The 26,955-nt window shown below is 46.6% G+C and overlaps 1 protein-coding gene across 2 annotated transcripts; it reads left to right on the forward strand.

Annotated features, from left to right (window-relative positions):
* The first annotated feature begins 236 nt into the window (after positions 1–236).
* Positions 237–24,020, forward strand: LOC136632290 (protein BTG3-like). 2 transcript variants are annotated; one of them, XM_066607070.1, is made up of 5 exons: positions 237–255; positions 14,909–15,110; positions 18,356–18,493; positions 18,822–19,023; positions 21,652–24,020. In XM_066607070.1, the coding sequence occupies exons 2-5, from the start codon at positions 14,938–14,940 to the stop codon at positions 21,847–21,849; spliced, it is 711 nt and encodes a 236-aa protein (XP_066463167.1). In that variant the 5' UTR covers positions 237–255; positions 14,909–14,937; the 3' UTR covers positions 21,850–24,020. The 2 variants fall into 2 exon arrangements, with proteins under 2 accessions (XP_066463167.1, XP_066463166.1); XM_066607069.1 differs by lacking the exon at positions 237–255 and adding an exon at positions 6,471–6,521.
* Positions 24,021–26,955: the final 2,935 nt, after the last annotated feature.

A 26,955-nucleotide genomic window follows, 5' to 3' on the forward strand; every position in this document is an offset into this window, starting at 1 on the left:
GCACAACATTGCAGTGAGAGTGCTGCGGCACGTGGAGCCGGGTTTCACTTTTTAGAAGAATTCACAACAGTGGTGGAGGGGCCCAAAGTGTGTTATAATCTTTCTATAGCGCCAACATATTCTTTGTACTTTAGAAATCAGAGGGAGCATGAACAACGAAACCAGACATTACAGAGTACAAACTAATCAACAAATAGGTGTGAGGGCTCACAAGAGCTTACAATCTACTGGGCAAGGAGATACGGCAGCCTCAAGGTAAAACAGCTTGTTTTGTACAATGGTCCAGCCACTTTGTATACTAATCAGGGAAAAGTGGGCAAGTTTGTTTTATTTCTTTGGCACACAAGGCAATACACACCGTGACCCCTGGAATGAATTTCTTTTCTTCTCTATCAGGGCCCAGACGTTCATAAAGACTCCTAGTCAGGACTAGAGATGAGCGAGTATACTCGCTAAAGGCAATTGCTTGAGCAAGCATTGACTTTAGCGAGTACCTGCCCGCTCGAGACGAAAGGTTCGGGTGCCGGCGGCTGGCAGGGAGCTGCGGGGGAGAGCGGGGCAGAACAGAGGGGAGATCTCTCTCTCCCTCTCTCCCCCCGCTCCCTCCTGCTGACTGCCGCTACTCACCGCTCCCCCGTGCCGGCACCCGAACCTTTCGTCTCCAGTGGGCAGGTACTCGATAAAGGCAATGCTCGCTTGAGCAATTGCCTTTAGCGAGTATACTCGCTCATCTCTAGTCAGGACTCATCTCTACACGCTCGCACCAATGCTGCTACTACCCTAACTTAGCCTCTCTAAAACTGATCTCGTCGTCTTTTCGCCTTCCAACTGACCTCCCCTCAACATCTCCATTCCAGTGTCTGGCACCATCATAACCCCCAAACAGCATGCCCGATGCCTTGGGGTCACACTGGACTCTGACCTCTCCTTTACCCCCCATATCCAATCTCTGGCCCAAACATGCCGCATGCATCTCAGAAATATTGCTAAAATACGTCCGTTCCTCACCACGGGCACTAAAGACATTTGTGGTCGCCCTCATCCACTCCTGACTTGACTACTGCAACTCACTACTCATTGGCCTCCCCCGCACCAGACTCACTCCACTCCAATCCATACTAAATGCAGCAGCTAGGCTCATTTTTCTATCCAGCCATTACTCAGACACCCCTGCATTATGCCAGTCGCTGCATTGGTTGCTCATCCACTGCAAAACTAAATTTTAACTCCTCAACCTCACCCACAAAGCTCTCCATGGCGCCGCACCACCATACATCGCCTCCCTCCTGTCAGTACACCACCCAGCCCGCTCACTCGATCCGCTAACACACTCAGACTCAACACCCCTGTAATACGAATCTCACATGCTCGCCTACAGGACTTCACCAGAGCAGCACCCATCCTCTGGAATGCTCTATCCCAAGGCATACGGACAATTCCCAATGCACGAAATTTCAGATCTGCCTTAAAAACGCACCTCTTCAGGGAAGCATACCATATCTCCTGACCTAGTCCCCCGCCCCTCCCTATGGCTCCCCACACCTTTCACCCTGCCTATGGCAAAGGACCTCTACCCCTGCACCTCCTTACCGCCCCACCCCGTTTGCTTTCTAAAACTGATTTCCATATGAAATTCCCTACTGCCTGTATTCCCCATGCCTCACTCCTCCCCCACCCTCCCTTGCACCTCCTGTACCACCCCCACCCCATTTATTTCAAACTGATTGTACCTACCTGGATCTAAATGAGCAACTGGCAACACTGAGAGCCATTGGCAACATGGAAAGGAGTTTGCTGCTCACTGAGCAGGCACTCGCTGGGGTAGAGGCGGGTGCCTCTGTTGTGGCCCCACTATAACACTGTGCCTCTTTTGTGGCCCCACTATAACACTGTGCCTCTGTTGTGGCCCCACTATAACACTGTGCCTCTGTTGTGGCCCCACTATAACACTGTGCCTCTTTTGTGGCCCCACTATAACACTGTGCCTCTTTTGTGGCCCCACTATAACACTGTGCCTCTTTTGTGGCCCCACTATAACACTGTGCCTCTGTTGTGGCCCCACTATAACACTGTGCCTCTGTTGTGGCCCCACTATAATACTATGTTACTATTGTGGCCTCACAGTAAGGCGTAAAACAGATGAGCAAATGCGCAAATACACTCGCTGCTACAGAGTGCAGCAGACTTTTCGTGCGTTAATACTACACGTGAGAATAGATAGAGCAGGACCGATCTTCCTGCTGATTTTTTTTTACCATTTAAATTTTGCGCTATTGTGCACGGGTAAAATGAAAATGAAAAAAGTCATCAGGAAGATCGGTCCTGCTCTATCTTTTCTCACCTGTAGTATTAACGCACGAGAATTCTGCTAGTCAAAACAAAACCATTGAAATAGTTTTGCCACTTTTTGCGGCAAATATTAGGGCTTCCTCAGATGGCCACAAAAAGCTCATGACCATCCGTAGAAACCCTAATATTGTGGCTGCACAGTAATATTGTGCCAGGATTGGGGCACCACAGTAATATTGTCCCCTTTTGCCGGCTTAATTAAAAAACACAATATTCACCTCTTTGGGACCTATTGGGCGCTCCAGTCCCCATCCCGCCATTCTGAGCTCTCCTCCTGGCAGCCGGAAACGGCATATAACTGCTTCAGCCAACCCCTGGCTAGGGATTAGCTGTAGTTATCACATGATCGGATCATGTGACCACAGATCCGGGAAGTGAACAGACACCTCTGAGAAAATGACAGATGTGAGTATAGAACTTAAAAAAAAAAGTACTATTTAACCAGGTTAGCTGCTTGTCAGGCCAAAGACGAGGTAACTGGTAGAGGGGCACTGAAACCCAGTGTCTTCTGAGAAATGTGGATGACTTTACATGTCTGTACACTCAATACGCCTCCGCACAATCCAGACACACTCTGTAAATACACTGGAGACCCCCTGTATGCATCTGTATACACATGCAGTGGGATGAAAGTGGTAAGATTAGGGCATGCGATAGGTCTCCCTAAAAAGATGTCTTTTTAAGGCACATTTAAATGGTGGATATTGGTGATTAACCTGATTGAGGGTAGTGCATTCTAGAGAACTGGTGCAGCTCAGGAAAAGTCTTGAAGATGGGAGGTTTGGATTATGGAGAAACTTGGTCTGAGTGGAGTGTAATGTGGTGGAGTTGGTGAACTATGGTGTCAAATACTACATAGAGATACAAAAGACTCAATAGTGATGTATTGCTAGATTATACCAGGACTAGCTTTAACCCTTTCCAATCCAATTTGTATCCTGGTTTTCCTAGGAGGCTTACTCTTTTTCTGCCATTATACAACAGCACTATATGCTGGCTAAAGCCAGTACTGCATGAGGTGACCCGTTAGATAGGCTCTGACAGCAGAGAGGCTGGCAATATACAGGAAGAGAACCCCGATGGACGTATTCCAAGATCAGAGCTGTACAGCCTTAAATCATAATGTCTTCACAGGTCAGACAGTGGATTGGAAAGTGTTAAGTGTGTTTGATCTGTGTGGTTCTACGGGGTACATCAGTTTCCCCTGTAGGGGATGCCAAAAGTGATCTGCTATCTAAACCTTGTGACCACCATGAATCTTAATATTAAAGGCATTGTCTGAGACCTTTGGGACTTTTACTATCAAGAGTTGATCATCAGAATAATGGTATGTATAGTGTGCGGTATAATGGTGTACGCAGTGTGCGATATAGCGGTATACGTAGTGTGTGGTGTAGGCAGTGCGGGCGGTATAGCAGTGTACGGTATATGTATAGCGGTATTTGTAGTGTGTGGTGTACTCAGTGTGTGCTATAGTGGTGTGGGCGGTATAGCAGTGTACACAGTGTACGGTATATGTATAGCGGTATACATGGTGTACGCAGTGTGTGGTATAGCGGTGTACGGTATATGTATAGCGGTATTTGTAGTGTGTGGTGTACTCAGTGTGTGCTATAGTGGTGTGGGCGGTATAGCGGTATTTGTAGTGTGTGGTGTAGGCAGTGCGGGCGGTATAGCAGTGTACGGTATATGTATAGCGGTATTTGTAGTGTGTGGTGTACTCAGTGTGTGCCATAGTGGTGTGGGCGGTATAGCAGTGTACTGTATATGTATAGCGGTATACGTGGTGTACGCAGTGTGTGGTATAGCGGTGTGTGTGCTATAGCGGTATACGGTACCCTGTGACTTGGATTATAGTATATTATTTTTATATGGAGGTACTTAGAGCCTCGCAGCTCGCTGTTCTTCACTTTCATTGGCTCTTCATTGTCTCCTCCTCTCTGCTTGCGCAGTTCGGCACTCCTCTTCGCTGTTATATATTCGAGGACGTACCATGATATCACAGGACTAAAGTTTGGAAATTGTTAAATCAAGATTTTGCCAGTTCGTGGAACCTCAGCAGATGGATGAAAAAGTGTACATTTTAGGATGTCAGCTTGTGTGTGAGATTGAGAGAGGTAGCGTTGTGCCGCTTGTGTGGATGTAGATGATGTGAGGTTAGTAGTACAGGCAGGACCACGGAAAAGTAGCCCGGCACCGCACACTGATCAAAGCTGTATCAAAGAGGTTTGTTGCTTATAGCAGCCAATCATTTATTTTACCTCAGCAGTATAAGAACTGAAAGCTGCGCTGTGATTGGTTGCTATGGGCAACAGGTTTACTTTTCGACAGCTTTCAGAGTATCTATAAGGTGGGTGACAGAATGGTAGTCCAGCACCACACTCATAAGAGCTGTCTGAAATAAAGTCTGTCTCTGTTGCCCATAGCAACCAATCACAGCGCAGCTTTCATTTCTTATTCTGCTGAGGTAAAATGAAAGCTGCGCTGTGATTGGCTGCTATGGGCAGAGTTGTTTTAATAACAAGCCGCACCACGCCAGGCTAAGATGTATATACAGGGCCCGGCAGACGTAACACCTTATTTTCATGAGCAGATTTCTGATTGACAGAACACTGGCGCAGTTACACCCGTGACTAATACCACCGGCCAAACTCTTACCCTATGTAAGCTTATGTCTTTCTCTATGGCTAATTTCACAATGGCGAGCGCAGTAGCGGGCCATGAAACTCAGCCCGGTATTGATTACAGAAATGTGTGATTTCCCCGCGGATGTGAGGCGTTTTTGTGCCAAACATGCATCACTTCAGGGAGGATCGGCAAGTGTTTCCCATTGTGTTCACGCATCATACTCACGTGCACCCCGTACGGCGTGCGATGCTTTCGCCATCCCCATTGCAAACAATGGGCGATGCGTTCCAAGGGAACACCCAAAGATAGCACATGCCGCTCATATGTATGACCCCCTGCAAAAGAATGGGGTTCATATTCGTGTGAGATTTGTGCATCTGGTAACGCACAAATCTCATACGTTTTTTTCTCAGCCGCGTGAAAGTGGCTTAAGACAGTGTGGATTCACATTTCAGCAGTACATACTATGATAGCGACTGATGTGACCGTTCGGTTTGAAAGCAGTCTACCCGACCGCCATCCTGTTGGGAAGTTCTCATCCTCACCTAACTAGGCCAAAAACCTTTCCCAGTATTCTGTCCTCCTGTCCGCACCGCACCGCAAAAATACTGCCGATAGGCAAAAAAAAAACCCGCGACGCAATGGCGTATTTTGGGCTGTGAATGGAGTACTTACTGGATTGTTGAGGTCTTTATAACAATGGCGCCCGTAATACAGCAGCTGAAACTGCTGTATATACCACACTACTTAAAAAAAAGGAAAAAGGGCATCACTTCTGCCAGGCCCTGTGTATTAGGCTGGCTTCCCCGATCGTAAGCGCAATTGCGAACACCTTACCGCTACTTGTTTGAGGCTTTGCTGCGGGCGTCGTATTTTAATATACTTTTTCTGCCCATGTTTTTTTTTGCGTGTGGTTCAGGAACACGCATGTCTTGAAATGCTTTACTTGTCTAACTACTTTCAGATGTGTTCTCTTTCTAGCAGAATTGCGCAGTGTTTCACGCATCTTCTTACATATTTCACGCACATTTGCACCCCCTCCCCATTGACTTCTATAAGGACCTTTGGCGCACAAATATGTGGGAAGATAGCGCACGTTCTATTGCGCAGCCAAAATATGAACATGTGACTGAACCCATTGAAATCAATCGGATCTATTCTCTGCGTATTGCAGGCGTAAATCCATCCGTGTAAAGACGGCCTTAGATATGGCGTCTCGCTGCTTTCTGGTTGTACCCTGCCCATGACACAGACCTGGCTGACATCTATATATAAACTACATATATAATATTCAGGTGGAGGCATGACGTAGCACGGGCAGGTTTCACTGTACCGTTGATGCCCATCTGCCTGCTGCCAGGGCTTTACCAGCTGTGACTTTCCTCAGCCTGTCCCAGGATGTCCATATATGGCGTGTGACGTCACGGCCGGGGATTCCCTCCCCCTGCCTGTGAGTCATGAGGCTTGTGCTGGGAAGTCCTCCAGTCACTGCTCACTCATCACACACAAAGAACACGGGGAGGCAGCAGCAGCTCCGGTGCCGGGTGAGTGCCATGTCCGCGGCTCCATGTGCTCCTCATTGTCCTTGCTGACGACTTCTTTCTAACTTCTTAGACTTTAATTAAGAAAGTTAACTCTCTCACTACTGGAATAAGGTACATGTGATTTATTGGCTAAGGGTGGGCATAGGCATCAAGTGGTTGGGGAGGCTATACATCAAGCCAAAGTAAGCACTGCTGAGGTTTGTAGTCCTCCAATCACATGGGACATCTGTGAAGCCTTGTATTAACTTTCCCTATTGCTTTAGGTGATGACAGTAGTTTTTAACTAAGTTGGAAACTACAAGTCCCAGCATGACTCCTGGGGAGAGAAGAGTAAGGAATGCTGAGACTTGTAGTCTTCCACATTCTATGTTTTTGTTTTGAATAATTTATATCACTGTGAATGTCAAGTTGAATGAAAATGTAGATTGTCACAGATATTGCATTCACGTTCGATGGCGAATGTAGCTGATTTATTTTTGCGTCCATGGCCTATAGGAGGTTAATGTTACTTTATGGTGGCCACATGCAACAAAGAAAAGGAAAACCCAATACAAAGGGGCATGTGGCAAGTGGTGACCTCACTGCTGGCTTCACATCCAACAACTCACAAGGTTGGGCAATTTAAGTGATGCGGATCGGACAGGCTCCAGGAGAAAGGCTGATTGTTTTCTAAAAGCAGAAGGAGCGTCTCCTGTGTGCCATGTGCCTGGGGTCATGTTACCAGACCGGAAAGACCAGTGGGGGCATTAGTAGGAGAGGTTGTATTGTATGACCTCTATAGGGGTTATGATAACAGCCTGACCCTCAGGCCAGGGCAGGCCATCAGTGTTGCCCAAATAAGAAAGTTGCACATATTTTCCAATTTCCCTCCCCCTTCCTTTAAGGGGTTGTCCAGCTGTAAACAATTGGTGGCCTATCCTTAGCCTATCAATAGTAGATCAGCAGGGATCTGCCACCTCGTACCCCATTGATCAGCTGGGCCCATGTACTTGACAGACAGCTCCCACTACATTAGTTCCCCCATGGAAATGATGGTCGTGCTATAGTCGTGTGACCAGACTTGTCATCCAACCTTGACCTAAGTGTTGGGGTTCCTCAGGACTCCTATGACATACATGGTGATGACCAAGGAGATCCAAATGGTACATCTTTGACCCTGTAGATTATGATTGTAGATTACCATGTGCTTCCTCCTGCATCCAATGTATGAGAAGCATGGTGAGGGTCAGCTGTGGAGGAGGAGGTGTAGCAGAAGGAAGATCCTCTCTATATTCCTCCTTCTTTTAAGGTCCTTTTACAGAGGCTGAAGATCAGGTCCAAATGTTCATAAGAATATTTGTTTGCCCGATTATGGGACTCTGTGAAGCTGCAGCTGATTAAAATCCTTTTACACGGAATGATTGTTGGGTGCCGAAGCACCCAACAGCCAATTTAGCGCTAATTCCTCAGTGAATGGAGATGGAGCTGGTATAAAATCGTAATGCCCGCTCGCCTGCATTCACAGTGAACAGGCAGTTCATACGTGAACGGCTGACTGTTTACATCAGCCAATTATCATTGAGAAGACATCGGTGAATGGGGAAGCCTAACAATGCTTCTTTTACACGAGCCGACTCGTTTGATTGAGCGCACAAGCGAGTGTCGTCACTTATTTCATTCGCAGTTGTTCGCGCTCATGCAGAATGTTTAGGCTGGGTTCACACGGGGCGGATTTGCCACAGAAATTTCGACCAGAATCTTGCCCTGGCAAATCCGCCTGCGGCCGCTAACCCCAGGGTTAGCCAGCGATGTGGACGCGATTTCTCAGAAATCTCGTACACACAGGACGGTGAATTTGTCGCGGTTAAGGCGACGCAGCGGATTGGTCGGCCGCAGCATGTCCATTTTTCTCTTTTAAATTCAGCTGCAGCCGCGCTCTCCTCAATGTGAGTGCCGTCTGCAACAGAAAATCTAGCGGACAGGCCACTTCAAAGCCCACGGATTTGAAGCAGCGCTTTCCCGGCGGAAATCTCGCGGCTTTTCGCTGCGGCCAAACCGCAAGATTTCTGCTGAGATTCCGGCGTCTGAGAACCCACCCTTAGACAGGCAGATCATCAATGAGAAACGCTCACTGAGCGGGGAGTATTCAGACATAGTGAGAAATGAGCAAGTCGACGATGATTTTTATGGAGGCTGAAACTAAGCGCCAAATGAAAAGCGCACTGTGGCTCGCACTTAGACGTAACGATTATCGCGCACTTTTGTTAGTTTAAGCGAATTTTGAGTGACAGTTGTTACATGTTAATGGTGTTTAAGGATTACCACTACTGCCAGCGTGCCTTCACAGCTGCGTCATGCCAGGGCATGCTGGGAGTTGTAGTTTAGAAAGAACTGGAGAGCCACAGTTTGGAAACCATCGGTCTGTGCTGGTTAAAATTTGTGAATTCAGCAGTACGTTAATCCGGTACAAGATGGCCGTTCCTTTTAATCCCGTGTTGACTCCTATGCAATAATATCAGCAGTGCCGGACTGTTGGAATGCGGGATCTGCACACTTTGATACATACATGTCGGGTAGATAGATATTTCCTTCCAGTTGTCATTCTGGCGTTAGAATGAATAGCGGGTGGTACGCCGCAGACTGGGTACCACTTATGCTGTAACGTTCCGCGGGTGCTGGCGTCGCTCTTGTGACACGTTGCATCATCCTGTGTGTATGTTTTCATGTCACATGAAGAGGTGGTGTGGGAGGAGAAACGGGATTTTACTATCTTTCCTGTTACCATTTCGGAAAGTCCCAGCAAAACTGAAATTCCAGAAGAGGTAGAGAGACCAGTAGATCCAGGTCCTTCTCAGCACAGGTATTTCCAACATGATGACCTTGGCTGACCTTTCCTCGGAGCCATGAAGGGGGGCAAGGGTTTGGATATAAAAGGATTTGCTCATTTTAGTATTCTGATTTTGATAGTGAAGATGATGGACCTACATTAATCTATAAGCGCCATTTCCTCCTTGTACACAGAGCAGTTAATTGTGGGAACGAGCGAACGATGACGAGTCGTTTACCTTCAAGCGACGTCCTTTTACACACGCAGATAATTTCTTACATTTTTTTCATCAGAACTCGTTGAGGCCATCATTGATCTGTCAAGGGAGTCTGGAAAGGTCTGCGAACGACTGAATGATCGCATCTTATTGGCCAATGATGATTTTTATGGCTGCGTTAAATGAACGACTAACTATAAGTGAGCAAATTACCGTTCATTGTTCAATAGTTTATGCTAAACAATTGTCCTACATTTTCACCCAACTTAATGATTTGACCGATAATCATTCTCTGTAAAGGGCCCCCATAGACCCGGACTTCATTTACAGCGATTTTTTTTTTTTTTTTTTTAATTTATTTATTTATTTTTTTATACTGTCCAATCACGGTGGATCGCCACTAATAATAACCTATACTGGGTGCGCCCCCAAAGAAGAGCACTAGTGACAATCGCTCGCAACATTGTACTGCGAGCCCCCATAATTAAATGGTGCGTAATATCACCATGAAGTGGTTAAAGGGGTATACCCGTCATCTATAGCGATGGCATACTGCTAGGACATTCCATTGCTTTATAATCAGTGGGGATCTGACCTCTGGAACACTCAACGATTCACAGAATCAAGGGGCCACAACTCTGCAACCCCTACACTGTTTTTCCCTGCACTCCAGCGCCCTCTGGGTGCCCGGCTGTCGCTTTATTTGGATGGAGCTGTGCTTTAATTTTTATGCACAGTGGGCATCCAGGATGTCAGTATGCAGGTGAACACTATTTAATTAGTCCTGCATCCCCTTCAGTCTCGGGATTAATGGGGTTCCTAGGAATTAGATCCTCACCAATTACAATCCTAAAAAGGAATATCCCTTTAAGGCCTCTTGCACACGGGCAGGATTCCTGCAGCAGAATTCGACCCAGTGCCTGGCCGGTGACCCTTTTATTCAGTTGTGGTTTATAATATATCTGTTCCTGGAAAGGCTGGGTGACCTCCAATGCAGCTCCCACTGGGATTGTCACACAACTTTCCTAGACCCCGGAATGGAAGTCTATATAAGCTTGCAGTGATATGATGTGAGTGTGACAAGGAAGATTTTCCATTCAGGATCCTAGGAAAGCCTTGGGGTAGTTATATATGCAATCTTGTATCTCCAGGCTAATCAGACACCTATGTGGATCCAGGTGGCTCTTTCATGAGATTTACATAATACAATGGAATTGCTACTTAAGCTATAGCTCTGCCAGCACTAGAGTGAACCTGTTTGTCAGGCATGGTCTTGCAATGCAGTCCTAAATTCTCGCTCATGACCTGATGGTTGCGGATTAAATCCCCGCTTGGTTCAGGTAGCCAGCTCAAGGTTGACTCAGCCTTCCATCCTTCCGAGGTCGGTAAAATGAGAACCCAGCTTGGTGAGGGGTAATAAATAAATTACTTGAAAGCGCTGCGGAATAAGTTGGTGCTATAGGCCACCTGCACACGGCCGGGTCGGATCCTGCTTCGAGAATTCTTGCAGCGGGATACAACCCGTGCCCCGGCATTCACCTTATACACACCCGTCCAGCATCTTCTATCTGCACTGCGATGTGCCGACTGGAGTGCAGCCGCACCTGCCCAAAGCAGAGCTGGTGCGTCAGCCGTGACGTTTCTGTATGGGCCGGAACAGAAATAGGACATGCCGCGATTTGTTTCCCGCAGAGGTTTTCATGCGGTCAAATCACAGCTGTGTGCATAGGATTGCATTATCTAATGCAATCCTATGGCAGCGGGCATGGGCGGAAATTGTATAGGAAATCTCGCTGCAGAATTTCCGCCCGTGTGCAGGAGGCCATACAGATAGCAAGACTTATTATTTTACTTTTATTTATTGTGAAAACAATCAGATTTGGTAAAACGTTTTTAGCTCTTTTCTTTCTGCTTGTACTTAATTTTAAAAAAAAGATAGTATGTAAGGCTTAGAGAAAGATGTATGTCTATCTAGTTCAGCCTATTGCGCCTCCCTCCTCCCCCAGTGTTGATTCAGAGGAAGGCGAAGCCAAATTTCCTCAGATTGGAGGAAAATAATTCCTTCCGACTCCAATCTTGATGTGTGACGTGAATTCCTCTCAGTCAAGGTGTTTCTTCCTTGTTTGTACTTCTTGCATCATATTCTTAAGCAATAATAGCTTACTAGAACACTGATGACATAGCGTTCATGGCATAAACAAGGAAGCAGGTAGTCTTCTATCTAAAGACTTATCTTCATCTGAATATATTTATTCTCTGTTATCAGCCATTCCAAATGCTGGCACTGCTGTTCAATGGGAATTCTTGAAGTATCCCTGAAGCCAGGATCAGCCAGCTACTTTGTGTCATATCTTTAGACCCTCCAGACACATGTAATCATCAGCACTTATTAGAAGGTGCAGACAGGTGAGGGGCTTCCTTAAGGCCGTATTAGTATGCTGTAGACGGGTAAAATATTTTATGCAAAATAAAAACTTTCCATTCTTGGCTTTTAAAAACTGTAGTCTGACCTATAGGTTGTATCTGCTATATGGAGGCCATCTGGGGGGGGGGGTCCTCCAATCAGGCCACAATGGAGAGCTGCTATTAAGAGGGTTTCTCTACAGATGGCGGTGTGATGATTCTGGTTGGACTCTCTTGCCCGGGCCCTTGGCCCTATCTGGTTACCACGCTGCTCAGACTCTTGAATTATATGCAAATCCAGCTTCATTTATATAGTTTTCACCTTTCCTATATAAACCGACGCAGATGTGAAACTGGCCTTCTGCTGGGTTTACATGGGGCGGACTTTCCGCACGGAAATTCCGCTGGCAATCTTAAACCCGAGACTAAGTAGCAAAGTGAACATGCTGTTGCAACCAAGCTGCGATGAAACTGACATGCCTTGCAGATTTCAATGCGGCCATCTCTCCTTTCTATGGAGAGAGATGTTCGCAGCGGAATACAGGCTTTGAAGCTGCCGCGGAAATCTTGCGGAATTTCCATGCGGTCTCTTATGGGTTCATGGAATTTTTACCTTGACACGTTTGTAAATAATAATTGTATAAACATCATATCTCTTGACAATCACACAGAGATGAGCGGTGCTACTATGTTGCTGCTTATCCCTTCCCCACGCCAAGATAGTGTATGGGGATTGTTCTCACGCAATACTTTGTGTACTGCTGCTTGCTCCCTCTCGTGTGAGATATGTGCGGCATGTCCTATTCTGATCCGTAGCACGGATGAGGGTAGGACATGCAATGTTCACTGTCCCCGCACATCGGACAGCACTTGGGCGTGGTGTCCGATGCGAGTTGCACCCAAGGATCTCGGGTATGACCTGCATATGACAATCTGAACAAGTCTGTGCCGCAGCAACTGCAGAAACCAATATACTTCAGCTGCTGCAGAACATCATAAGGCTCCAGCATGTAGACCGAGCCCTGGACAGTTTTATAAATTAAAAAAAAAAAAAAAAGCTTTGGTGAAGCGGAGACCAAACTTTGGGTCTCTTTCAGCAAGTTTCTGTTTGATTCTAGCATTTTGGTTGGACAGAATGGTGCAGTCGACTTTGCAGCTTTGGTGTCCCTTTTAATAATCTCCTATAGTTCCATCCAGAATTCTATCTTCTTTTCGGCCATCCTGACGGAACCCCTGAACCAGGCTGAAGATGCTGTGTGAATGTAGCCTTGCAGAACCTCCTAGTACCTCAGCTGCTTCAGAACCTCACAATATGGTCCAATTATATATGACTGTTTTCTGCGGTTTATGCCCGCCCCACAGATGTATGTGTATGTTTAAGGTCTGTTTTATGATGTCTGCTGAGCCATAAGAAAACATTTCTGGAGCCGATGGAGCGTCCTGTTCCAACACGGCCAGTCCATGACCTTGCCTAACCCCGCACAGAGCACGTCTTGTTCCGGCAGCATTGTCTTATCAGCCTGATGTAAGAGACAGTAAATACAATGTGAGCCCAATGTCGCAGGCGGCTGGTATTGGCCATTGTTATCACCTTATCCTTGTTGACATGTCGTGCGTTCGTATGACCGGGGTATAGCGTTTTGTGAATATACCAATGTCCAGACAATAATTAGCAAACATATTTACTTTTATGTCTTTTATGGGCTGTGACAACTTGTGAGGGGTTAAATGAGGCAGCATCAACGTGATTGCTGGTGAATGAAGACTGGGGTGACTACTGCCAAGCTTCCCCTTGTCTGTCCTCAGCTTTTTGGCTAGTCTGGTTTCTATGGATACACTGCCTAACTACCACAGTCTCTTGCATTAGGTTGTCAGACAGCGCTTCACTGTCAGCCGGTCTATTGCTGAGGTCTCAGGGCAGAATTTGGGGCAGAATGACGTTTTTGTAACATTCGTTATAGTCTATTGCCATGCTGGAAGAATTTATTGGCGAGGTGGACAATTCCTTTAAATCTAAATTTCAGTCTACTCTGCAGATTTTTTATTTTATTGCTGTGGAAATGTGGGGAATTTTCTCCCCAACTCCAGTGACCTATTAGCAGCCCTTCCCGGTAACGTATGGTCACTCATCATACTGGCTCAGAATGAAAGTAAAAGCGGATGAACATCCAAAAACATATTCAGCACTGCTCATGCAGCTAGTGCAGAGACCTCTAGGAGGGTATTCCACTGTGGTTCTAGCGGTAAGATACATTTTATGTACCCACGGGCAGCACTTATACGTGAATCAGGGGAGGTGGTGTAGACTCGTTTCGCTACAGAGAAAGTGGCGCCTATTGAAATCTATTGACGCACGTGTAGTAATAATGTCTATTCTTGGTTATGGAGGGGGATCGAAATCTGAAGCGACTGGTTGAATATTGCTTCTTTGTAGCAGAGTAGTGCCTGAGTCTCGCCCTGGAATCTTCTGTTCTAATCCTGGAACCATACAAGGTTCCTACGCAGCGTATCTGCTGAACAACGCAACCGTAAGAACTGGACTGAACGCTGTGGATTTAATTGCAGAAATGCTGTAAATTTGCACACTTTGCATTTCAGAGGGAGAAATCCGTAGTGAGAATCCACCGCAGAAATTGGCCGGCTTCAGATCTAAAACACAATCATCATGTCAATTTCTGTGCAGATTGTGGAAGATATTTTTTATTTTTCATCCACTTCGATCCTACTGTAGATTCGGCAGACTTTCCACATGGAAAATTCGCAGTGGACCCGGCCGTGTGGCCGCACTCTGGACTATCGTAATCGCATACATTCATTCTGTTTGCTCCAAATAGGTTTCTATAAAAAGTGTTGGATACAAAACATTCTGGGTTATGGAACAGGATATATGGAAGTAAACCAGGTATTGGAAGTGGGTTATAACAATGCTAACGTTTTGGTGTATACATTTTTCTTTTTTAGGAGAGAATACCTGATTGTATACGAAAACTATGCATGAAGAAGTGAAACTTGGGGCGTCTTACATTGTAAGACTGCTAAATCGGCACCAAAAACTAGACACCAAGCAGGTGAAACGATTTACAGAAACTCTGACCTCAATCTTATGCGACAAGTTTGAAGGACACTGGTATCCTGATAGCCCACAAAAAGGCCAGGCCTACAGGTAAAAGCCACAATAATCTCCTTCTGGGTGGGTTTGAGCAAAGGGATCAGCTGCACCCCCAGGATATTTGGAATCTGGGACAGAATGAGTTAAAAATTTGGATAAAGCTTCAAATATCAGGGAAATCCCATCCAGTTTGTAAAAGTTTCACAGCTAAAAGTTTTATCTGGTTACTGCCCTGGGGGCTTTTCCTCCTCCCGGCACCTCAATCATCTGTTCTTCCTACTTTCAGCGACAGTGTGGGAACAAAGTTGTCAGAGATTATAACGCTACATAGCTTATCAAAGTTCCAGGCTGTGCGGGGATCGGCAGTGTCTTCAGGACGCTTCTGTACGGCATGTCAATGCAAATTCTATCCTAAATTTAGCTTGTTCACGGTCCTAGAATACTGCAATCGGGTGGGGGCTTTTCTTCCACAGGAAATACGAGATTGGTGTCTGCTGCACCTGTGAGATCCAGGTTATGGCCCTTTATCATAGGCTCTGCAGGGTCCACCACGTTATGGCCCTTTATCGTAGGCTCTGCAGGGTCCACCACGTTATCGCCCTTTATCGTAGGCTCTGCGGGGTCCACCACGTTATCGCCCTTTATCGTAGGCTCTGCGGGGTCCACCACGTTATCGCCCTTTATCGTAGGCTCTGCGGGGTCCACCACGTTATCGCCCTTTATCGTAGGCTCTGCGGGGTCCACCACGTTATCGCCCTTTATCGTAGGCTCTGCGGGGTCCACCACGTTATCGCCCTTTATCGTAGGCTCTGCGGGGTCCACCACGTTATCGCCCTTTATCGTAGGCTCTGCGGGGTCCACCACGTTATCGCCCTTTATCGTAGGCTCTGCGGGGTCCACCACGTTATCGCCCTTTATCGTAGGCTCTGCGGGGTCCACCACGTTATCGCCCTTTATCGTAGGCTCTGCGGGGTCCACCACGTTATCGCCCTTTATCGTAGGCTCTGCGGGGTCCACCACGTTGTCGCCCTTTATCGTAGGCTCTGCGGGGTCCACCACGTTGTCGCCCTTTATCGTAGGCTCTGCGGGGTCCACCACGTTGTCGCCCTTTATCGTAGGCTCTGCGGGGTCCACCACGTTGTCGCCCTTTATCGTAGGCTCTGCGGGGTCCACCACGTTGTCGCCCTTTATCGTAGGCTCTGCGGGGTCCACCACGTTGTCGCCCTTTATCGTAGGCTCTGCGGGGTCCACCACGTTGTCGCCCTTTATCGTAGGCTCTGCGGGGTCCACCACGTTATCGCCCTTTATCGTAGGCTCTGCGGGGTCCACCACGTTATCGCCCTTTATCGTAGGCTCTGCGGGGTCCACCACGTTATCGCCCTTTATCGTAGGCTCTGCGGGGTCCACCACGTTATCGCCCTTTATCGTAGGCTCTGCGGGGTCCACCACGTTATCGCCCTTTATCGTAGGCTCTGCGGGGTCCACCACGTTATCGCCCTTTATCGTAGGCTCTGCGGGGTCCACCACGTTATCGCCCTTTATCGTAGGCTCTGCGGGGTCCACCACGTTATCGCCCTTTATCGTAGGCTCTGCGGGGTCCACCACGTTATCGCCCTTTATCGTAGGCTCTGCGGGGTCCACCGGGTTATCGCCCTTTATCGTAGGCTCTGCCGGGTCCACCGGGTTATCGCCCTTTATCGTAGGCTCTGCCGGGTCCACCGGGTTATCGCCCTTTATCGTAGGCTCTGCCGGGTCCACAGATATCTGACAGACCTGTGTATATAGTGTATGTTCAGATTATCGCTTCCTCTTGTGAGCTGTCTTGAAACTCCCTAAGAAAAGACCCCAGGGACCTCCTTTCAAGGGGAAGTTGATGCAAATGTCATCTAAAACAGAACTTTCAAGGGACAAATAAGTGGGTTGTAGAAGCCAATTTAACAGTAGCTTTAACTTCCTCACGTAGTATGGTAGGCCAAAAAAACACACGTCCATCCAGTTCAGCCTATTACTCCCCTGCTTTAGTAAAAAAAAAAATTAACACTTACTATAAATTGATTAGTCGTTATTTTTGAATATTCTTCATTATTCTCTTCCTGTATCTTTTGATGGGTATAGTATTTGGCAGTGTAGCTCCTCCTGTGGTATAGATGACTGGACTACAGGGAATAGTAAAGGGAACCGGTGACTAATTCGGGCGGCACCATCCCAGGACAGGTATGCACAGTGCCCTCATGTATGAGTTATCCTGAAATGCTGCAGCATTAAAGAATAAACGCACTTTAAGATTTGACTCGGAACTGCCACCTTCTCTCCATGCTTGTGTGTAGCGAGAAAGCTGTCAATCAGCCTAACCTACTGGAGGCTGTGAGAGGCGGCACGGCTTGCCTTGTTTCTGAGCTCCATTCCAAATCGAACTTTAAAGTGCGTTTACTCTGAAACACCGCAGCGTTTCAGAATAACGTACATGGGGGCACTGGGCATACCTGTCCTGGGTTCGTGCTGTCTGTGGTTTGGGCAGTGTTTAACCCGGTGACAGGTTCCCTTTAAACACCCTGCAAATTTATAACTTAACATTTAAAGCCCTCGGAGTATAAAATCTGCAATGGAAAAATCCCATGTGGCAGAAATAGGGCTTTGCTTTTCTGTTGTGAGTTTGATAACGCAGTGGACCCACGCATGAATTGGCCTCATTCAATGGTGCTACTCCGTGTGCAGATTGCTCAATGTAGAATCCGTGTCAAGAAGGGACTCGTCAATTGTTTTCAGTGACATGGATTTCAAATTCGCATGCGAAAAAATCTATGCCTTATGAACTACAACCCGGATTACCATTTAATTCAATGGAATGCAAAAAGAATGTGGATTTAAAGGTGGAAACAAATGAAGAAAACCTTTACTGACCAAACCCTTATGGTATCAGGCTCACTCTGTGCGGTCTGTGCCCCCTTTTGTCTTACTGAAGTGGTACCCAGATCAATGGTTTTCCTATTCAATGGTCAATAAGCATAAGGGGAGGTGGGAGAGTACAGATGAATCAAATATTAATGAAGATACAGGTGAAGTTGTCCCTTAAAGGAATAGCACAGAGGTGGAGCCGCACACAGGGATTTTCTTATGGTGTTCTTTTAATCCGTGTCATGCCCCGCCCCCTCAGTTCTGACTTGCTTGGAGTTTTCCTTTAAATGTTCACATACTTTTAGCATCTCCCTGTAGGTGGGTGTCTACTGACACATTCTTACAAGGCAGCAATGGTATAGCTGATCTGTGAAATCTAATGTTCTCATATCTTCTCATTCCAGGTGTATACGAATAGAACACAATATGGAGGTGGATGACTCGGTATTACAGGCCTGTGTTCGGAGTGGGCTGCGATGCTCACAGTTGGCTTTCCCCAAAAACATGAGCATTTGGATTGATCCAGAGGAGGTGAGCTGCAGGTAAGTCAAACATACAGGAAACAATTATCGTATTCTTACATTCCCTTAATCTGAAAATCTAGAAAGTCTGATAATCTGCTACTTGTTTCCATATAGTGTAGATCTTTATTAGATGAGACGTATAAGCCTGAGTAGTGAGAACCTATATAAGTGCCCCTGTGATTTGCACAGAGACTCCCACTAAACCTCCTAGAAGCCCCCACTTTGGGGTATATTTGCATAAACATTGCTCTATCGAGGTTCATCTTACAAAAAACCCACATGGCAGTTGATGCTCTAATTTAGCACAACCCCCAGAGGTCTTCATGCAGCTTTCCTTTGTCCTCAGGTTAGGTGAGCGCTGTAGCCCTTTCATTGTAAAGGCTCCAGAAGAGTCCAAGAAGACTACCTCAGAGAAACCAGAACTAGACACATCTGACTATCATTCGGACGGCTCAGACATAAGCGGATCTCCTTCAGAAAGCTCCAGTGAGGATGAAGAGGTTGTCGGGCGCCAAAAGAAATCTCCTGTGCTTGATACTCAGAAAACGGTAAGTTCTGCGGGATAATGACTGGTCTGTATGAAGGCGGGTGAGGACTAAGACCTAGACGGCATTACCCCCACAGAATGAGGGAGATTTGTTAAGACTAGTGCAAGTAAAAGGTCAAGCTGTTGGCCATAATAACCAATCAGGCCATCTTTGAGAAACGGGAATTGGAATGGTTGGAAATCGCCAATTCTTAGAACGAGTCTAAGAAAACCGCATTTATTCTTCAAGACCAGCACAGCAAAGCGGGGTACAACTTATAGATCTTTATAATTACCCTAGACTCTGGAAGTCTATATGTACTCGCATCCAGGGGCTGAACTCCACATGTACCCTCTTTCTGATTAATAACTATGAGTGCCCCAGACCAAGGAACATTAGTGCTACTGTTTGTGATATGTGTGATCTGCCAGCCGGCCGGGTCTTCTCTTTTTTTCACTGCGGATGTGTGCGGAAGCGCCGGCCAGCGTGCCACCACACATGCACAGTGGAGGGGTTTTTTTTTTTTTTTAAACTCCTGTTTTCCTGCCGAATCCGTGGCCCGTCCACAATTGAATTGCTGATGGCCTTGGAATCAGACTGCTTCCATTAACTTCAATGGAAGACGTCCGTGTGGGATCTGCAGTGAAATGGTGCATGCTTTTTTTTTTTTTTGCCAGGCCAAAAGGTCCGCAAATCACATCCACACATTTTATTTCACTTGTAGACGCCCATGTATCCCTATGGGCAGCTTGATTTGTGGATCTGGGTCAAATAGTGTAGTGCAAGTACCATACTAGTCAAGATGGCTGACTGAGAAAATTATGGCTGATTTAGACAAAACCTGATTCTCCTACAGAAAGCTGACTGGTTGTCTTATGGCCAGCTGCTTCATTTTTCCATTCCCTAGTATTAGTAAGTCTCTCCTATTGTTCGGCAATTACTCTTGCAGTTGACTTCTGCTTCCTAGAAAGCAGGAAGACAAGCAAGCCCCTTTACTGCTGAGCTTTTAACGTGTAAGCACATGGAAGAACAGAGTATTAGAACTTGTGGGGCTTGCAGGTAGGTAACCAGGGAACTGAAGGAGAACTTATCTCAGATATCTCTTCCTAAAGTGTGCTCCTAAATACTGCAGTACATAGGAGTGCTCCATCAAATTAACATGTAAGTCCCCTTTAAAAAATGGGCACTGCCTGTGCTACCCTGCATGACATCTAAACTTTTGTTGGCATCAACATGAATAAAATGTTTTGTCCGGTCATACAAATCTAGTGTTACATGACAGCCATTCAGATAAACAGGTGACCATACAATACATGTCAACACCGCAAGAAGGGAAGTGGCTCTCCACTATGGTTAAAGGAGATGTCCCGCGCCGAAACGGGTTTTTTTTTTTTTAAACCCCCCCCCCCGTTCGGCGCGAGACAACCCCGATGCAGGGGTTAAAAAAACCACCCGCACAGCGCTTACCTGAATCCCGGCGGTCCGGCGTCTTCATACTCACCTTCTGAAGATGGCCGCCGGGATCCTCTGCCTCCGTGGACCGCAGCTCTTCTGTGCGGTCCACTGCCGATTCCAGCCTCCTGATTGGCTGGAATCGGCACGTGACGGGGCGGAGCTACACGGAGCCGCTCTCTGGCACGAGCGGCTCCATAGAAGACTGCTGAAGACCCGGACTGCGCAAGCGCGGCTAATTTGGCCATCGGAGGCCAAAAATTAGTCGGCTCCATGGGAACGAGGACGCTAGCAACGGAGCAGGTAAGTAAAAAACTTTTTATAACTTCTGTATGGCTCATAATTAATGCACAATGTATATTACAAAGTGCATTATTATGGCCATACAGAAGTGTATAGACCCACTTGCTGCCTCGGGACATCTCCTTTAACAGAATAGGACCCTCTTCCCGTGATGTCTATAAGCTAAATAGAACCTATGGATATGGATTGTAAAGCAAAAGAGGATGAGGCTCCTCTGGTATTATATCACCTGACTCCCAGATGAATAGCAGAGTGTAGGTGTCCTATTGTAGTGATGGTGGTGATGCTTATTGTTGGCCACGTTGGTGAGTAGGAGAAGGAAGTGATGAGATTCTGTCTGTCATAATATCGGGTGGCACATGCTGGAGATGAGTGCCACGGCAGGATATTGTGATTACAGGATAATGAAGGACATTCTGAGTCATGCCAAAGTCAGCCTATGGTTATTACATCATGAAGGACTCTGGATGCTGCCTGTCAGGACTGAATCACCTATCTAGTCTTATTTCCTGCCTCAGCTGATGCATAGAGAACATTTTGACCTTTGATTAGAATTTTGACAGAACCATACAACTCAACAGTTTTTGGATCTGTCATTACTTAGTTACTGGGAAGACTGGGTGCCAACCAACATGGCTGCCATTTAAACCTATAGGTTGTGGCATAGTCATTGTTCCCTCTTATTGCTGCTCATCTAGGCATGTGTGTTGTTGCGGACTATTGAAAGGATGTGAAATCGCATGTTGAGGATCACTAAGGCTGTTGGTTATCAGACTGCTTTTCCAATAACTGTTTGTAACAAAGGAATACTTTATACTAAGATCTCAAGAAGACATGCTCTAAGTGATGACCTGGAACATTGATGTTTTTGTTCTCTTCTTTCTCCAATGACAGGATGCCCAGTATTATTACAATCCAGCTCCCTCCTCCACAGTCTACTACCAGTACCCTGGCAGCACAGTGAGCTTCATTCCAACCTATCAACCCATGACCTTGTACTACCTGGTCCCGAAATACTATCACAACATCAGATCCCGGGGAGTTCCAAAGAAATGGAAATCCAAAAAGTCGCCACCCCCCACCAAAGGTTGAAGTGTGACTTTGTATCCGTCTGCCTTTGGAAAACATTTCAACCTCACTTACTTGAAGACGAGTTTGACTGAACCTCAGGTAACAGGTTGGCGTTCTCTTCAGCAAGACGTGACTCTACCTTCATGGTGCCGACCTCCTTGAGCAGCTATTGTGTACAATCCAAGAGTTTTATGGGAACATTCAGGAACAAGAATAAAAGCTATGAATGAGCCAATTTTATATATTCATGAACATAAGGTCCCAACTCCAGGGGACCATAAACCACCACTGAGCAAGGTCAGTCCTTGGTGGCATCACTATGTAGTGTGCTGTATTATCTCATGGGTAAGCACAGTGGACATCCTCAAGTACCTCCGAAATGTAATGTTCTTAACGAACTCATCCATGTAACGGGTGGGCAAATGCCTGGTACCAGGTAGCTAATGAGCCAATGTGCCTAATAGTTTGCCATTGCCAGCTCACCATTTTTATTTCCATCGAATTCTATGAAGCTCGCAATATTAAGCGTTTAGACTATAGACTGCGGACAGAATGTGCCGCACCATCAAAAGATGTAGATTCTGAAACATTACAACCATTTTCCTTCAGATCCCAAATCCATGTGTAAAATGGTGACAATCCCTTTGGATGCCATGTACTGGTACCTTATGGAAGTTGGCACACCACTTACTGTCTAATATTGGGAAGCAGAACACCAGACTGGGTGGAACCCTAAGGACTCTTTCATGGTGGTAGGATATTTCCACAATGCGCACTGTAAGACGTGGAATCGCGCTCGCCAACATGTGAATTCCCCACGGAGGTGAGGCGTTTTTATGTCAAACCCGCCTCGCATCACTTCAGGGATGTAGCAATTCTCTATGGTGGGTGTCAACCGTGACGGGGGATCGCAGAGTTTCTCCCATTGTTCTCAATGGGAGACCTAGCATGTGGTGTGTTGCTGCTGCCGGCCCCATTGAACACCATGGGAGATGTGATGCGAGAGCACGCACAAGATAGAACATGCCGCTATTTCTATCCTGCATCACGGTGCCATGCTGGAAAACATTACTCATGTTTATGACCCCATTTGGTTCATATTTGTGCGTCTCACAACGCACTTTTTTTTACCGCGTTTGAAATTCCGCTTTAAACGCTGTAAAACGCCTCTATTGATTTCAATGGGGCATCTCAGACTAGCGCTCAAACGCGGTGTTTCTAATGGCGTGTTTTTCCAGTGCTGTCTGTTCTATTTCCGAGTGTTTGAGCGTTTTTAAGTGCGATGCGTCACCCGTCGCTGTGTACGGTGTTTTCCAATGCAGCGTTCTATGCCACCAGGAGGGAAACTGAAAGTGGTGACACCATCTACTTGCTTTGCCTGCGTTGTTACTGCGCTCAAAGCGCAGTAACAACTCAGGCAAACGCTCACACTGAACGCATTCAGAACCAATCAGAGTCCTTGAATCAATTTTTGTGCAGATTGCAAAAACATGAATTCTGATTGACTTCTAAGGGCAGCTTGGTAGTTCTGATTCAGGAGGACCATTGGGAGCGCCACCATGCTATATGGGCGTGAATATTTAATGTATGTGAATGAGCTGTATGACTATTTATTGTTCCTGACTGATGTATAATGTATGTTCTTGACTACTGGTCACTGCACATAGCTTTTTGATCTTTATAATGCAAGATAAATATTTTTTATTGTATATGCTGCTGCGTAATTGACAGAGCAGTTTGCAAGCTGTGGCAGTTCAACTTTTGCAGCACTACAACTCCCAGCATGCTCGGCAGCTGTCACGGCATTCTGGGAGTTACATTTTCACAAGGGCTAGAGGATCGTGTGCCAAAAGTTGTAGTATCACAATGGCTGCAGCTTGCAAACCCCACTGTCCTAGAGAAATAATGCTTTTAGCCTTTAATTTATATAGTTGTTCCAGGTCCCACCTCCTCAGGGGCTGTACTATAGTCAGTGCTGGTAAAACCGGTATCTATCATGTGATGCCACTCGGACTTGGCAGTAAAGCTTTATTTAATGGTATTATATGATCAATAACTTAAAATTTGTTATATTGAAATGTTTGTAATAATGTCCTTGTTAATCTATTGCAATGCTTCATTAATTGTGCTTTTTATATTGTTTTCTAGAGACTTTCTAATGTATTTTATATAAAAATATTTATTATATAAAAGACAACTAACAAAAATGGCTGCCTGTGCTTGAATATTTGCTGGGGGCAGGGAGGCACTGAACATAAGCGGGGGCGTCTATTGGAAGGGGGGCGCTGAACATAAGCGGGGGCGTCTAGTGGAAGGGAGGCGCTGAACATAAGCGGGGGCGTCTAGTGGAAGGGAGGCGCTGAACATAAGCGGGGGCGTCTAGTGGAAGGGAGGCGCTGAACATAAGCGGGGGCGTCTACTGGAAGGGAGGGATCTGCAGTAAAATGGCTAAGATCCCCCTGTTTGCTTGCCTTGACCCCTTTTTACAATATCCCTTGTAGTTCCATGAGGTTTTTAGGATAGGGATGAGCAGCGACCAGACACCTCTGACACTGTTTTTATCCCAGGAGAGAGATGGATCAGGTTGGACTATAGTTCAGCATGCCTGAGGGCTCCTTCGCACGGGCGTATATGTGTTCGCAAAATGTGCATGTGCAATACGCAGAGAATAGAACCCATTGATTTCTGTACTTAAAGCGCACATTTTGGACATATCAAAAACTAAACTCAGTATGCCCTATATATATATATTTTTTTTGGCGTATCAAGGAGATGCATGATATGCTGCGTAATTCTGCTGGAAGAACACCACATCTGTAACTAATTAGCCATTTCAATCGGTGAGTCTTGTTTGCCGCACGCAAATGAACACCGACAGAACTAGAAGCCCTTCTCTTTGTGGTTTTTCTAACGACCAGTTGTAGAAGTTTCATTTATTTCAGTTGCCATTTCAGAGACTCCTGCCCCAGAACGCTGCTTTCTTCCCATTAGTATTGCCTGAACCCTGGAGTCCTTGCACATAGTAACCAGAGCGCAGTCTGCCTGTGCCGACTTCGGGCCAGAGGGTTGGAAGAAAGGGGCTACAGCTTCAGCTATGGTGAAGACCACGGGGTCACTAACTGCATCCGTTATGGCTGTAGTGGTCTTCAATGGAATGAGTCTGAAGAGCTCCAGAAAAATTCCTACCCCAGTTGATGACTACTCTATACAGGGTGGCCACGGAAAGTATCCCGGCACCACCCTCTTATGAAAGCCGTCTAATAGGAAATCTGTTTTAGTTGCCCATAGCAACCAATCACATCGCAGCTTTCATTTTACCTCAGCAGTATAAGACATGAAAGCCGCGCTGTGATTGGTTGCTATAGGCAGATTTTCTTTTGAACAGCTTCTATAAGAATGTGGCGCCGGCTACTTTCCTGACCCATCTTGTATCATATCGCTTAAGCAGTCCAGGAATGTTTACATCCATTTATGGGACTGTCCCTAAATTTGGCTGCACACATAAGATAACCCTTAACAATGCTTCCCAACCCCCCATAAACGTACATCTGTCTGGGCCCAGTGTCTCTAATAGCAGTAGAGATAAGCAGTGACCAGCACATCAGATACCACTTATCACATGACAAACAGGGACAGATGTGGTAAAATCTGCCCGTCTGAACCTTGTTTTTCCAGCTAGGAGACATCATGGTGACTCCTATTGCCGAGGGCCCTATAGTTCTGTATGTGTAGCGTATGCACCGCTGTCCATACTCAATACATTGCGCTTGGGCGACGATACATACACAATCCGATTATGACACAGAGCGGGGAATTACACAAAAGTCACATACGTGATATACTCTCCCGATCCCGATTCCTGCAGTGTCTACTGATTAAAGATTGCGCTGGGCACAAAGATATAACTCTTCTATTAAAGGGCTTCTGTCAGCAAAATAAAAAAAAAAATTATACTCCCCTGCATCCCTGTACAGTCTAACCTGTGGAAACAGAAAAGTTAAAAAAACAGCATACTTGCCTAATCCCGTTGTACTTGGTCCCTCCGTTGTTCAGGTGCTGCGTGAAGGGTCATCCTCGGCGGCTCCTATGCGCGCGATCTGGCCGCGTCTAACCTCTGCCGTCCACGGAGAGTTGACGGCGAGTGCGCATGCGCACCAGGAAGGGGGATGCATGCATACTTGCCGTTGACTCTCCGAGGACGGCAGAGGTTGGACGCGGCTCGGCCGTTCAGTGGGCGACACTGACCCGGGCAGTAGTGCTTGCTGTCCAGCAGTGGTCAAAGCAGGAGCAGAAGCTGGCACTTTGCCAGCTTCTGCACTGCGATTGGACGGCAGCCAGAGAGAGAGAAGAGCAGCAGCCTCCCAGTAACCAGCCGTATACGGCACAGGTGAGTGTGGTTTATTTTTTTTTTTGGTTTTTTTTCCCCGTAACAGAACCGCTTTAATGACCTGTGGGCACTCTCCCATAGACTTGCATGTCACTCGAGAAGAGTCATATTGCTTGGCGTAATCTTCATGGGCGGACACCACAGGATCCGGTGAGCGGGTAAATGTATAAAATTACATCCCCGACTCCCAGTCGCCAAAAGGAATAGCAGAAAAACTATGTTTGACGGAGAGAAATCTCGGCATCTTTTGACGCACAATTTTTTTTTTTTATTTATTTTGTTTAGGCACGTCAAAAAATCGTTAATCTCAAAGAACCCATAGGAGACCATATGTTCTTTTAGGTTTCATGCCCATAGCCGTGACAGACTCCGCCAGCAGAATATCGTAGTGGAGTCTGCCACGGCACCCCCTCCCCCAAACCCTCATACTTACCACTCCAGATCCTCTGTATGTGTCCCGCATGAAGGGACGGTGCGCATGACGCACTGGCAATGTCAGATGATGCGGGCAGCGGTGGACGGCGTATTTACGCGATACTTCCGCTGTAATACAGCAGAAGTATAGCGTGATGGCCAGCTTCTATTGACTACAATGTAAGCTGTCTGCGCGTATTCCTGGGGCATTTAGAACATGCCACGGTTTATTTCACGCGGTGGAATTCCGCAGCATGAACATTGAGCTATTAGGTTCGATAGAACCTAATAGCTGCGGGGCAACACCGCGGATTTCCGCCGCATAC

The sequence above is a fragment of the Eleutherodactylus coqui genome, chromosome 6, assembly GCF_035609145.1.
Source record: "Eleutherodactylus coqui strain aEleCoq1 chromosome 6, aEleCoq1.hap1, whole genome shotgun sequence".
Lineage (NCBI taxonomy): Eukaryota > Metazoa > Chordata > Amphibia > Anura > Eleutherodactylidae > Eleutherodactylus > Eleutherodactylus coqui.